The sequence below is a fragment of the Trachemys scripta genome, chromosome 6 (genome assembly GCF_013100865.1).
Source record: "Trachemys scripta elegans isolate TJP31775 chromosome 6, CAS_Tse_1.0, whole genome shotgun sequence".
In the NCBI taxonomy this organism is placed as follows: domain Eukaryota; kingdom Metazoa; phylum Chordata; order Testudines; family Emydidae; genus Trachemys; species Trachemys scripta.
In genome coordinates this window covers 99,565,763-99,577,267 of record NC_048303.1, presented here as the reverse complement: position 1 = coordinate 99,577,267, position 11,505 = coordinate 99,565,763, and the positions used below count along the sequence as shown (strand labels likewise).

The window sequence follows — 11,505 nt, the reverse complement described above, 5'->3', positions numbered from 1 at the left end:
AAGCTTTAAAAATACCCCAGCATCATTTTAGCCTCAAAGGAGAGCACAAGTCTAGTTTATATGCAAACTTTGGCCAAAGTCGTACTAAGTAGAATTTTGTTCAGTGCAGCTTGAAAGTACATTTAGTTTGACACTTGCTAATCAGAGGTCTAAACGACATGGTCTGAAATCTCTAAAACTTTTGTCCAAAGGAAAATATAGATTTGACAGCTGGCTCAAATAAAAGCAGTAAAGTCAGTACCAACTAAGACTGCTATAATTTAAAGCAGCAGTTTCAACTTTTCATTGGCAGACCCCCTCTGGAAATCTTAGACAGTCTGCAGACTCCCGGGGTTCATGGACCACAGGTTGAAAACCAGTGTTCTATGGTAACGATACTCTCATGGATACTCATGGACCCCTTAGACAGTTGTCAGACCCCAGGTTGAAAACCATTACTTAACCCAATTACAGAAAACGTGGTTCATTTTCCTAGTTACTTTGGGGGCTTTATATTACTTTGTCCATAATCTTTTCCCCGTTTGTTAGCTATTTGTGTTACTGCAGCATCTTGGAGGCCAAGGGTGATTATTACCTCATTAAGCTAGGCTTCATATGCATAGTGGGAGACTGCCCCAGAAAGCTTACGCTCTAAATGGACAAGATAACCCAAAGGTGGAAAAATTATCAGTTTTACAGAGGAACATAGGTAAAGAGATTAAATGACTTGCCCAAGATTGGTCAGCCTGTGGCAGAGCTAGACACAGGGCCCTGATGTTTCACATCTGTCCCTCTCTTTAAACCAGAAAAAATTGTTCTAAAAACCCTCTTTAGCAAGAGGACGGCAACTTTCAGATATTATACCCAAAACTTTAGTTCTAGAAATTTGTCTACTCAACTTAAAGGACACAGTGTTAACGGTGAATTGCTGCCCATACAGGTTTTTGTTTTTGCCAACTGAGTATGTGCAAATCAACCTTAATGATACCATTCTTAAATCAGAAGAGTGCCCTTTCCTATAGCTCAATTTATGGTAAATTCTTGCCTCCAAATATTGATTTAGTGGCTTACTTTTAACAAAGCATTTTTCTTAACGTTTTACAGTTTCATTGCACAAGAAGACACTTTAGGTCTACAAAGAGCATTTCCTTAGCAATGCCTGTTTTCCTCATTCCTCCAGTCTAACAGCCAAGTACAGGAGAGCAAGACCAAGAACAGCAAACAGTCCGCTGAAGAGAGAAGTGAAACAGATACTCTAAACACAACTTAATTTAAAAAATAAGACAAACACACACCACACAGCTCCCCATTCAAACTAAATATACTTTGAGACACTTGTTTTCAAGGCATTATTACACCAGGCACTACCTACCACATGCTTTCTATGCCAGTAGTGTGAGACACTGAATACTTAACTCAGTTTTATTTCTTATGCCTCATTTTGCCTCTAATATGCCAAAAATAAGCTCAGTACCTTAGCCCAATTCTTACCTTCCATTCTTCACCAAGAGAATCAGCAGCAACTTCAGTGGCCATCCGCTTCTCATAGAAGGTACGCAATTTGCGCTCATCGTCCACCTCAATGAGCTTCTGGCAGCCAGTGGCTGGGAAAGAGATGTTGAGCTAGGAACAACAACAACAAAATAAACCCAAGTCTTTTCTAGAGCTAAACGCTCATCCCATGCTGTTTCAATATTCTTGGTTAAAATCACACCCACTGCCTCAATCTGCAGAGGATTACTGAGGTAACTGGTAGCATACTGCTTCAGCGTTAAACCTTAACGTCCTGAAAGGTGCGTGCTAAGATGCTACAAGCTCCTTGGGGCAGAACCAAGGCAGCAGGCTCTGCCCCCCAACACTCAGTGTACACTCGACAAGGCCTCGTGCCAAAGGCACTGCCAAAAGCCTGAAGCGATTCCCCTGGTTACCTTTCCCTTGCGGGGGAGGCCGCTGAGGCGCAGTAAGGACAGGACCAGCCCAACGACCCGCACCCAGGGTCTAGCTCCTCGGCCGCAGCACCGGGGGGCTGCCCCAGGGAGCGCCCTTCAAACGCCCCCCAGGGGGCTGTGCTTCGCCCCGCCAGGAGGGCAGCTCTGCGCCCATGGGGATAGCGGGGCAGAGACGCCATGTTCCCTGCCCGCCCCCTCGCTGCGGTGAATCCGTCCCCATCCGCCCCGCAGCCGCGCTCCCCAGCCCAGCCCCGGCGGCATCGCCTCCCGCAGGCGGCCCCGCACCGAGCGCCAGGGCCATTGCAGGCCGAGGCGGCAGCGCGTGCCCGGCCCCTCGCCTCACCTTCATCCTCGCCGAGCCGCTCCCCTCGGCTCCGCCACGGCAAAAGAGGCCCTATTTCCGTTCAGCCCAACACACATAGGCGCGCAGGGATCTCGCGAGAGAGCCGAGCGACACACCGCGAGGTCTCGCGAGAAAGGGAGCACCGTCCTGGGCGGATGCCTAACACAAGTGCCACGTGACCGAGGTTAGCCAATGGCAAAAGTGATTTGCGCGGCTGGCGTTTCACGCACCGGAAGGGAAAAGAAGGGATGTTCGTGGCCGCTCTGTGTCCTGTGGTGGTGTACGCCGCGTGCTCTATGGCAGGTACCTTCAGTGCTTCCCGGAGGGAGCCGGTTGTTGCCAGGGCAACAGCTAAATAACGTTACCCCTCCCCCCCAAGACAGAGTTAACTCGGAGCTGGTGCAGGGGGTGCTTTGCTTACGGTGAGAGGCTCCAGCCCCCTCGCTAGCGCCCCACTGCAGGCAGGTCTGGTTCCCACCAGGCGAGCCCACAGGTGTCTAGGTGAGTGGTAACCGCAGCCCAGGTGTGTGTCTCGCGGGTGCCAGACGTGCCAGGTGCAGTGTGTCTGAGTGCCCGCGGGTACGCGTGCGCCCCCCCCCCCCCCCCCGTGCCGTCAGAGCCAGCCTCGCCCATCCGTGCGCAAAGGCGGCTGTGTGCAAAGCGCGGAAGGCACTTTCTTTGCGATGACAGGTGGTGCAGTGAAGGTGGACAAACTGCTGTGCTTGTTAAGGGCTGCGTCCAGGAACCAATGTCCAGTGTTTCATTAGCCCTGGGGTCGCAATCACTGCACTGCTGCCCTTCCAAGAAGGTTGTGTCACAGGTATTTTGCTGATGAACGTCTCCACTGAAAATAATTTTGTTTTGTTTTTTAAGCTGCTTTGCTAGTATCTGCTGCTTCAGTGCTTTAACAATGGGTCATATTTTCCTCTACGCCAGGTTCAGGAAACTCTGTGAGATGCTGTTTGTAGAATTTCCTGCTTATTGTTACATTAGGAAATTTCCTGCTCATTGTCCCTCTCTCTGCAGAACAAATAACCCAGATAGCTTCATTATCCAGTGGCTCTCCCAAGATCCACAGAGTCTCTGTGCTATAGGCTCCTGCAGGTCCTGTAATAAAAGTGCTGGTGGGAGACTGGTCCTTATTTCATAGCCCCAGTCAGAATTCAAAAGGTACACAAAAGGGCCAGGGCTCTCCCCCGGCACCAGGGCTACTGAAGGAGTCATGCTGTCAGTGACCAATGCCCCTCATAACCAGGCAGAAGGGAGTCCATGGGTGTTAATGCTCAAATATCCACTGGATCTGAAGGGGATGTGTTGCAGAGAACAGATTATTTCTTACCCCACCTTCTTCTGATTTGCCATCAATAATCTGCAGGCAGTGGAGAAACTTCTTCAGTGTGCCAGGGAAACTTGCTGGGGACCCACTGTTCCCCAATTTTACAACACAAGCTGGTTTCCAAGAGTTAGGATGTCTTCCTTTTGTGGCGGCAGAGGGGAGAGTATTGCCCATTATTAGGAATAAATGAAAACATGCAATGGGAAAAAATGTTCGCCTACCTTCAAAGTGAATGGTTATCATAAGTCAACAGTCGTGGCTATTCCTGTTCAATTTTCTGTGTGTTAACTTTATGAACCGTCACATCTGGATGCTAGGGAACGTGGTTCTGTTGGGGTCTGAGAGATTAGATGTAGGAGTCCAAGAGATCAGCCATAACCGGGCTAGGAAATGCAGTCTGTTGCAGCTGCCAAAAAACAGCTTGTGGATCCAGAAATAGTAGCGCAGCAGCCTGTGAGCCTGGAATGGGTGGAGAGGATGCCTGACAGCTGGAACTGGAGAGATTGAGGGCTGTGTGATGCAGTCTGATGAGTGAGAGTTTCAGAAAGATTTAAGAAAGACAGGCCGTGGCCGAATGTTGGTATCATCAGGGAAACAGATAGAAAATTAAGGTAAAAACAGGATTATGTTGATTTAAGACCACCGTATGTGTTCCCCCTAATTTTTTACATCCATGTGCAGAATGAATTTTATGTGCACCAATGTGGAGGTGATGTGTGATGAGGGTGGGGCGAGGGGTTTGGCGTGTGGGAGGGGGGCAGAGGGTTGGGATGCTGGGAATGCAGGCTCTGGAGTGGGAGTGGGGATGAGGGGTTTGGTGTGCAGGAGAGGGCTCAAGGCTGGGGAAGAGGGTTGGGGTGCAGGGGTTGTGGGCTCTGGCTGGGGTGGGGATGAGGGGTTCAGGGTGCGGAAGGGGCCTAAGGGCTGGGGCAGAGGGTTGGAGTGCGGGGGGGTGAGGGCTCTGGGGTGGGGCTGACATGAGGGGTTTGAGGTGCAGGCTGCCTTGGGGCTATGGCAGGGAGTGAGGACTCCCCCAGCTCTCTCTCTCCGCAGAAGCCCGAGGCCGGGGAAGAGGCTTCTCCCCCCAGCCGTAGCAGGTCCTAGGCTGGGGCCGGGAGAGAGGCTTCTCACTGCTTGCGTGGCCCTGGATAGCCTGCTGCGCAGCCATCACAGCTTAAAGGGAACTTAGTATATGATGTACCTACAGTGGGCACTTCGCTTATGGTACACTACTTGTAACAATATGTATTGTTACCATTTGCATTGCTCATTTTTTTGTTTATACATTGACATTTCCTGTGTCCTGAAAGATTCCTTCTACGGATATTTCACATGAGTTAGTTTCAGAGCTAATGGAACAATAGGAATACAGCAGTCCAATCTGTAAGTGAAATGTCCTAGTGCTAGATATCCAACAATCACAGTGACCTAAAAGCACACAACTACCCCTATTCAGGAGGGACAGTCCCAGTTATTTAGCAAAATAGAAATATTTTTTTCATTCTCTACCTTCAAAAATCTGAGTCTGATATTTCAGTATAGGTGTGCCCCAATTGATTTTCCCTCCAGTATTCTTATTTATAGCTTTCAAATGTTAGCAGATATGCAAAAGATAGGTTTTCTTCTCTGAGATCACCCAAAATATTGGAGAAGGGTGGAAGTAATGATCCGGTTATTTTCCTTCTAAGTGTTTTGTGACAAATATTTTGAATACAAAATAGTAGCATGAGCTAAATAAAGGTAGGAAGGAAGGAAGATGTAAATTGTCTCCTTTTATGGAATCAGCCATGGAAACAGGAAAAGAAATGCTTAAAGTTTCCATTGCCCTCTTTACTTCCTTGTCCTCCGGTCTTGCAACAAGCATGGCTCACCCAGAGCAAAGAATCTGGCCCCTAGTGTAGAACATTGCTAATTCACACTAATCATGTAGGCACCTATGATAAACTCATACATTTTGCAAAATATCAAGTAAATACAGTAAAAAAGGCATCCAAGGTGCCTCATGACAATGTGTTTTGTTAATTTATTTTGACAAGTGTTCTAATTTATAACATTTCTTAACGTGCTAGCAAATATATTGTAGAATATTTCATAAAAATAATGTGATGTGGAGTCTTTCACTCTAGATCACTGATTTCCATCCAGCCCAGGACATTAGTAACCAAAACTTGTAAGCATGATGAATGTTCAATGGTCCATGGGGAAAGATTTTTATGGGTTCTGTTCAGCTCCTAGTGTACAAGTGTGCACATCATGAAACCACTACCATAATCAGCACTAATTGCTTGCACAGTCAGCAAAGACACCAATGACTGAATGAGCCATGGAGCATGAACTGCCCTCTGGCCCTTTGGGTATGTCTACACTGCAATGTAAGCCCGGGGTTTGTGGGACTTGAGCCGTCAGGCTCAGTGTTTGTAAACTCAGGCTTGAGTGTCCACACTGAATATTGACCCTGGATTTAGAATTTCTGGACCTACGTCTTACCTCCACACTCATGCATCAGCACTACACTATGCAGACCCAAGTCAAACAAGCCTATCCCGTGCTTCCTAGCACCCGCCCCACCTGTAGCTGTCTTAGCCCTTTGTTTGTGGTACACTTTAGTAAACTTGTCTGTCTGTCCCCTGGCTCTTTACAGGATGTCATTGCAGCCTACCAACACATCCTGCCGAGCCATCTTTTGAGTCTGCACACTTCTGGCAACCGGAGCCAGCAACATGAAGGAGTCACTATTTGAAGAACTTGTCTTGCTTGGGCTTACACTCCTGTTTCAGGAAACTGGCAGAACATCCATGAGATGCTGGTGAACATTTTGGCGGTATTTTCTGACCTATCTCAGGCACCTGTCAGAGGAGGACGATACAGATATGGAAGACTTGAACTGTCTGATGCTGTTCACAAGTCTCTTTATAACTGCTGATGCCCCTTCCATAGACCAGCACTTCTGGAGCAGGACCACAAGCACAGACTGGTGGATCACTTCATCACTCTGGGATGACCACCAGTGGCTCCAAAATTTTCACACAAAGAAAGCTACATTTCTGGAGCTTTGTGAGCAGCCTGCCCCAACCCTCCAGCTTCACGATACAGACGGGGGGCAGCCATACCAGTCTAGAAGTGGATTGCCATAACCATCTGGAAGCTGGCTACTCCCAAACTGCTACATGTCTGTTGCTAACTAGTTTGGTGTTGAAAAGTCAACCGTGGGTAAAGTGGTGGCGGAAGTTTCTGAGGCAGTCAGGCGTGTGACTTTCCCCAAGTTGGTGGATATAAATAATATCCCTGAAGTAAATGCTGGTTTTGAGAGAATGGGGTATCCAGACTGTGCCGAGGCCATCAATGGGACTCATGCCCATAGTTTGCCCTCCTCAAGGAGCACACACAACTGCAGAGGCTACTACATCGTAATGCAGGCCCTTGTGGACTACAGAGGCTGATATATGGATGCCAACATGGCCTGCACTGGAAAAGTTCATGATGCCCAGGGTTTTCCTCTGATTGGGAGTCTAACTTCATGGACAGGTTTGGACACTGTTCTGACCAAATGATATTGTCAAATGGAGTAACGGTCCCCATTGTTATTCTAGGGGAAACCACCTTGCTTTGGCTTATGAAACTATCCTCCTTTCAGAGGCCCTGGCAAAAGAAGGTTTAATTACACCCTCAGTAGGTAGAATGAGTGAGCATTTGGTGGATTGAAATCCCACTGGTGCTGTTTACAGAACTATTTGTACACCAGTGTAATCAGTGCAGTCTGCATTATTGTGACTTGCTGTGTGCTTCACAATCGTTGTGAATCCAAAGGATGAGCCAGTTGGCCCTGAATGGACATATGACAGTAATGGTTGCTGAACCGGTACACTCAGCCAGAAGGTGCACTTATCACAGCTGGAGCAGGATACACACGGTCAACAGAAATCACGGATACTTTATGGACTTGCCTGGACCAGTAGAGGAGGGAGAATGGTATGTTTATGAGTGTATATGTACAGTAATTTTACAATAAACGAAGTACTGTCGCTGTATGCTACAAATGGAGTGTGTGTGATTGTCACAAATGGTTAATTGTGGATGCGATAACTGCTTATCCAGTGGGGTGGGGCCAGTGGTTTGTGTGACATGAACTGTGGATTTTCATTATTGATTGATCTGAATGGATGTATTAAGAACTTGTATTGGGATACAACTTCCTGGTTGTGCCTTATCCTGTCTTCATTCTTTGAAATACACGTTATATGATGTGATGGAATGATGGCAATAAACTTTTATAATAAAATAAAAGGCTTTATTTGTGAACACATCTATTACAAAAACAAAAAAACCCAACCAAACAATATTAAAGCATTGTCAGGCAGGCCAGCTGCCATTAGAACACCAAAACACCAGTAATAAACCAACACCAAAACCCCTAATAAAATAAAGTGCATAACACAAACATTGAACTGTGAAGCCAATGCAAACAAATAAATTCCCTACTTTTGCATGTCCCTGGGCGTCCCTTTCTAGCACATTTATTGCAAACTTGGTGATGATGCCTGGGGGTGGATGACTGCTGGGGGTATATTTGACTTGTCCAGCTACTAGTGTTCAGTCTTGGTTGCATGGGCCACCCAACTTTTGTATTGTCCAATGTGTTCCTAGTCTGCATGACATGGTACCATGGAGCAGGCTCAGGATGTGGTACAGGTGGAGCAGAAGCCTGAACTCTTGTGGCCATTAGCCCTTGCAGCCTCTCAAACAGGTCTTTCTGCCGCGCTGTGTCTTCCTCCCTCAACCAATCTTCCTGCTCCCGAAACAGCGCAGCAACTCTCTCCCGACCTGCTGCAATTCTCTCCTTGCAATTTAATGCCTGTCTGTGCCTTTCCACTGGCCATGAATTCTTTTCCCTTTGGTAATCTACCTGCTTGTTGGCCCTGTCCAGGATGTCCACCTTAAATTCATCACAGAAATGCTTTCTCTTTGACCGTTCTGTGACAGTTAGAAATCTAGGCTTCTACTGGAGTGTGGTTAAACTGCACAGGTGGAAGGGAGTGAAAGCAGCCATCAAACAGCACATTATTGTAGCAGTACTTAAAAAAAGGTTCACTATATTCTCAGAGAAAAGTGCCTGTGGAATCTCAAGGCCAAAAATTTATACTTCGTAAAACTCCGCTTCATTATATTCTTAGAGAAATGATTTGGTTCCCAGAAACTCCATGGACATAACTGAGTTAAGCAGAGTGCAAAGAATGTAAAGTGAAATTTTAAAAAATACAGCATTTGTAAAGTGCAGACGATGATAGCCTGGGGCAGGGGTGTGTGCACCATGGTTACTAGCTAAGGTTTCTCAGTCCTTTCAGGCATTCCATATTATAAAGGACATAAGAATCCTGGAGTTCCCTGAATGGCAAAGGGTCATTCTATTCCATGCTACCAGTGGCAAGTTAGGCATGTATTCCACAGAGGTTTTCAAGCTTATGGTAACTGAGCAACACATTAACAAGTGGAGGAGGGTCTGGAAAATATGCCTCTCCCCGAAATGTGACTACCTATCTGGAGTTCCTACTACAGGAAAAGTTTGCAGCTATCAGCACCCAGGATTCATGGGGGAATGAACAGTATGCTGCGTTAGCATCCACATGGATTACTGCGTCCCTACGGTTTATGATACAGCCTACTGTGACTACACATGCCCACACACATGATAATATGGACTCTCAAAGAACTGCACAGCCAACTCCTCTCCCTTTAAACTTCTCTGGACTACATACAACCCCCCCAGCCCTTTTAGACATGGATTTCATCACTCATGAACTACATTTCCGCCTCCTCCCCATACAGATTACAGGTGGCCTGTTATGCTGTGGCGTGGCCAATTTGTACTGCACAGCGTACAAAAAGGAAAGGCAATATAAGGTTTTTACTTTTAACACCCCAGCATATCTTTGTAAGAACATACAAGTATCTAGTAAAAATGTAATGTTAACTGCTTAATTGTTGTTTGCATTTCTCAGTCTCCATTTTAATGCCATGTGAATCGAGGGGGCTGATGCCAAAATACTGAGGCATGCATTTCACCATTAGTAGATACACACTCCTACCCATGGCTTGTAATAAAAATTGTGTTGACTCATAAATCACAAATCCCTCCCATTTCTGTATTAATAACAACAAACATGGAGCCAAAATATTTACCAGGCACTGAGGTTATTTTTGCCTCTTCTGCTTCTACAGCGGGCTGCTCCTCCAGGGGGTCATCAAACAGCTCCTCTGAGTGTAGACATGCTGCAGCTGCTTTGGCAGCAAAGTCTCCTTGGGGACTGGTATGAGCACCAGAGTCACTTCGCTAGCCTGATCCAGCAGCTGCTGGCTCCTTTCTGATGGTGTACAAGATTCAGAGGTCAGAAAGTTGCCATGGCTGACTAGGCTATTGTGAACTGCTGGGGGCTCAGTGCTCAATGCATCTGATCAAACGCCTCATAAAAGAGGCAGGATGATAGGGAGTTCCCAGAGGTGCAGTTCTCATCCCTGGCTTTCTTGGTAGTTGCTCTTGAACCACTTAATCCACTCCCTGCACTGCTCTGTTGTATCCCCAATGCTGCCAGCTTGTCTGCTATTTCTTACTACAGATGGTCATTTCTGGTACTCTTATTGAAATTGAATGTCTTTTTCTCCTCACACCACAGATATACCAGAATCTGACCATGGTCCTGTGACCAGGTAGCAGTGTGCTTGGCAACAGACTTCTTGTCGATGGCCATAGCTAACTCAGGAGACAGTTCCCTCTGTTTGCAGCTCAGCAGGCAGAATAAAATGGAAATATTAAATGCCAAGCAGCTGTACATGCACCAGGGAGTTGCTTCTGTTTCCTGGGAATCAATTGGCTAATCTTGGGATAGAAAGGATAAGAAGGCTGGCCCATAGCATTGTGGGATAGTGTTTGCAGACTCTCAGGATGTGAGACTGGGGGATCTGGTCCCAAGCTCTGTTCATGGTGCAAAATGATGCATTGTGGACCCAAGTCCCAGTGTGACTCAGGCTCAGACACACCCATCTTGCAGGGTCCTAGGGTCTGGGTTCAGAAGGCTTACTGGTCTGAATCAGATAGATTTGTGGGTAGACTGAAGGGGGGGTGGGGGTGGGCTTGAGCCTGAATCTGAGCCCAGGCTTACATTGGAATGTAGACATACCCTTAGAGGTTATCCATCTGAGACAGGCTGGATTGGCAGGTAGCAATCGGTCTGTCGGGGATCAATTTATCGCGTGTATCCCTGATCGCTCTCCCGTCGACTGCTGAACTCCAGCTTGGCAAGAGGTAGAAGCAAAATTGGCGGGGGAGCCGCGGCGCGCTGCAAGGACGCGAAGTAAGTAATTTTAATTTGATCTAAGATACGTCGACTTCAGCTATGCTATTCTCGAAGCTGAAGTTGCATATCTTAGATCGATTTCCCTCCCCTCCCCAGTGTAGACCAGGCCCAAGGCACATTGGTGGGGCAGTGTGGGGAAGCTCCTTTCTCTTTTTCTGTGTGTAAACAGATGGCTTTAGTCTGTAAAGCTGCCAGACTATGGATTTTCACCAGAACAGAAAAAAAAGAAAAAAAAAAAAGCTGAATCCAGAAGCTGTTCTAGGAAAGATTAGTGCAGTTCATTAATTTAAATGTTTCTAATCCAGTCTGTTTTACTTGTGCTGGTGCCCAGATGCAGAGCATGTTGCATTGAAAAAATGTCTGCGTTATCCTTTATTTCCCTGTTTGTTCACTTTGAGTCTTGAATGTTTCTGCCCACATTTGTGTGGGTTTCGGAGTGAGGGTTGGCCGTCAACTGACAGCCTGGAATCCCAGAGATAGAAATTAAGATTTATTAAATCCCCCCTAGTGCCTCCGCTGGGGACTAGTGCAGGATTATTCCATACAGCC

General features: G+C 46.9%; 2 protein-coding genes and 1 long non-coding RNA gene across 3 annotated transcripts in view; 2 read left to right on the top strand and 1 right to left on the bottom strand.

Moving 5' to 3' along the window:
* RPS6 (ribosomal protein S6) overlaps window positions 1-2,417 on the bottom strand; it is a 6,722-nt gene extending 4,305 nt beyond the window's left edge. The window contains exons 1-2 of the mRNA XM_034773645.1: window positions 2,272-2,417; window positions 1,471-1,602 (exon numbers count right to left, since the gene is read on the bottom strand). Coding sequence (XP_034629536.1) covers window positions 1,471-1,602; window positions 2,272-2,277 — 138 coding nt within the window. The 5' untranslated portion in view covers window positions 2,278-2,417. The remainder of the gene's footprint in view (window positions 1-1,470; window positions 1,603-2,271) is intronic.
* A 46-nt stretch (window positions 2,418-2,463) lies between these two features.
* The window catches only part of ACER2 (alkaline ceramidase 2), a 36,318-nt gene continuing 27,276 nt past the window's right edge, over window positions 2,464-11,505 (top strand). Inside the window, exon 1 of the mRNA XM_034773643.1 lies at window positions 2,464-2,574. Within this exon, the coding sequence (XP_034629534.1) occupies window positions 2,464-2,574 (111 nt within the window). The remainder of the gene's footprint in view (window positions 2,575-11,505) is intronic.
* Window positions 2,850-7,894, top strand: LOC117878915. Its single transcript, XR_004646129.1, has 2 exons — window positions 2,850-3,091; window positions 6,249-7,894. It is a non-coding gene; the product is annotated as an uncharacterized LOC117878915 (long non-coding RNA).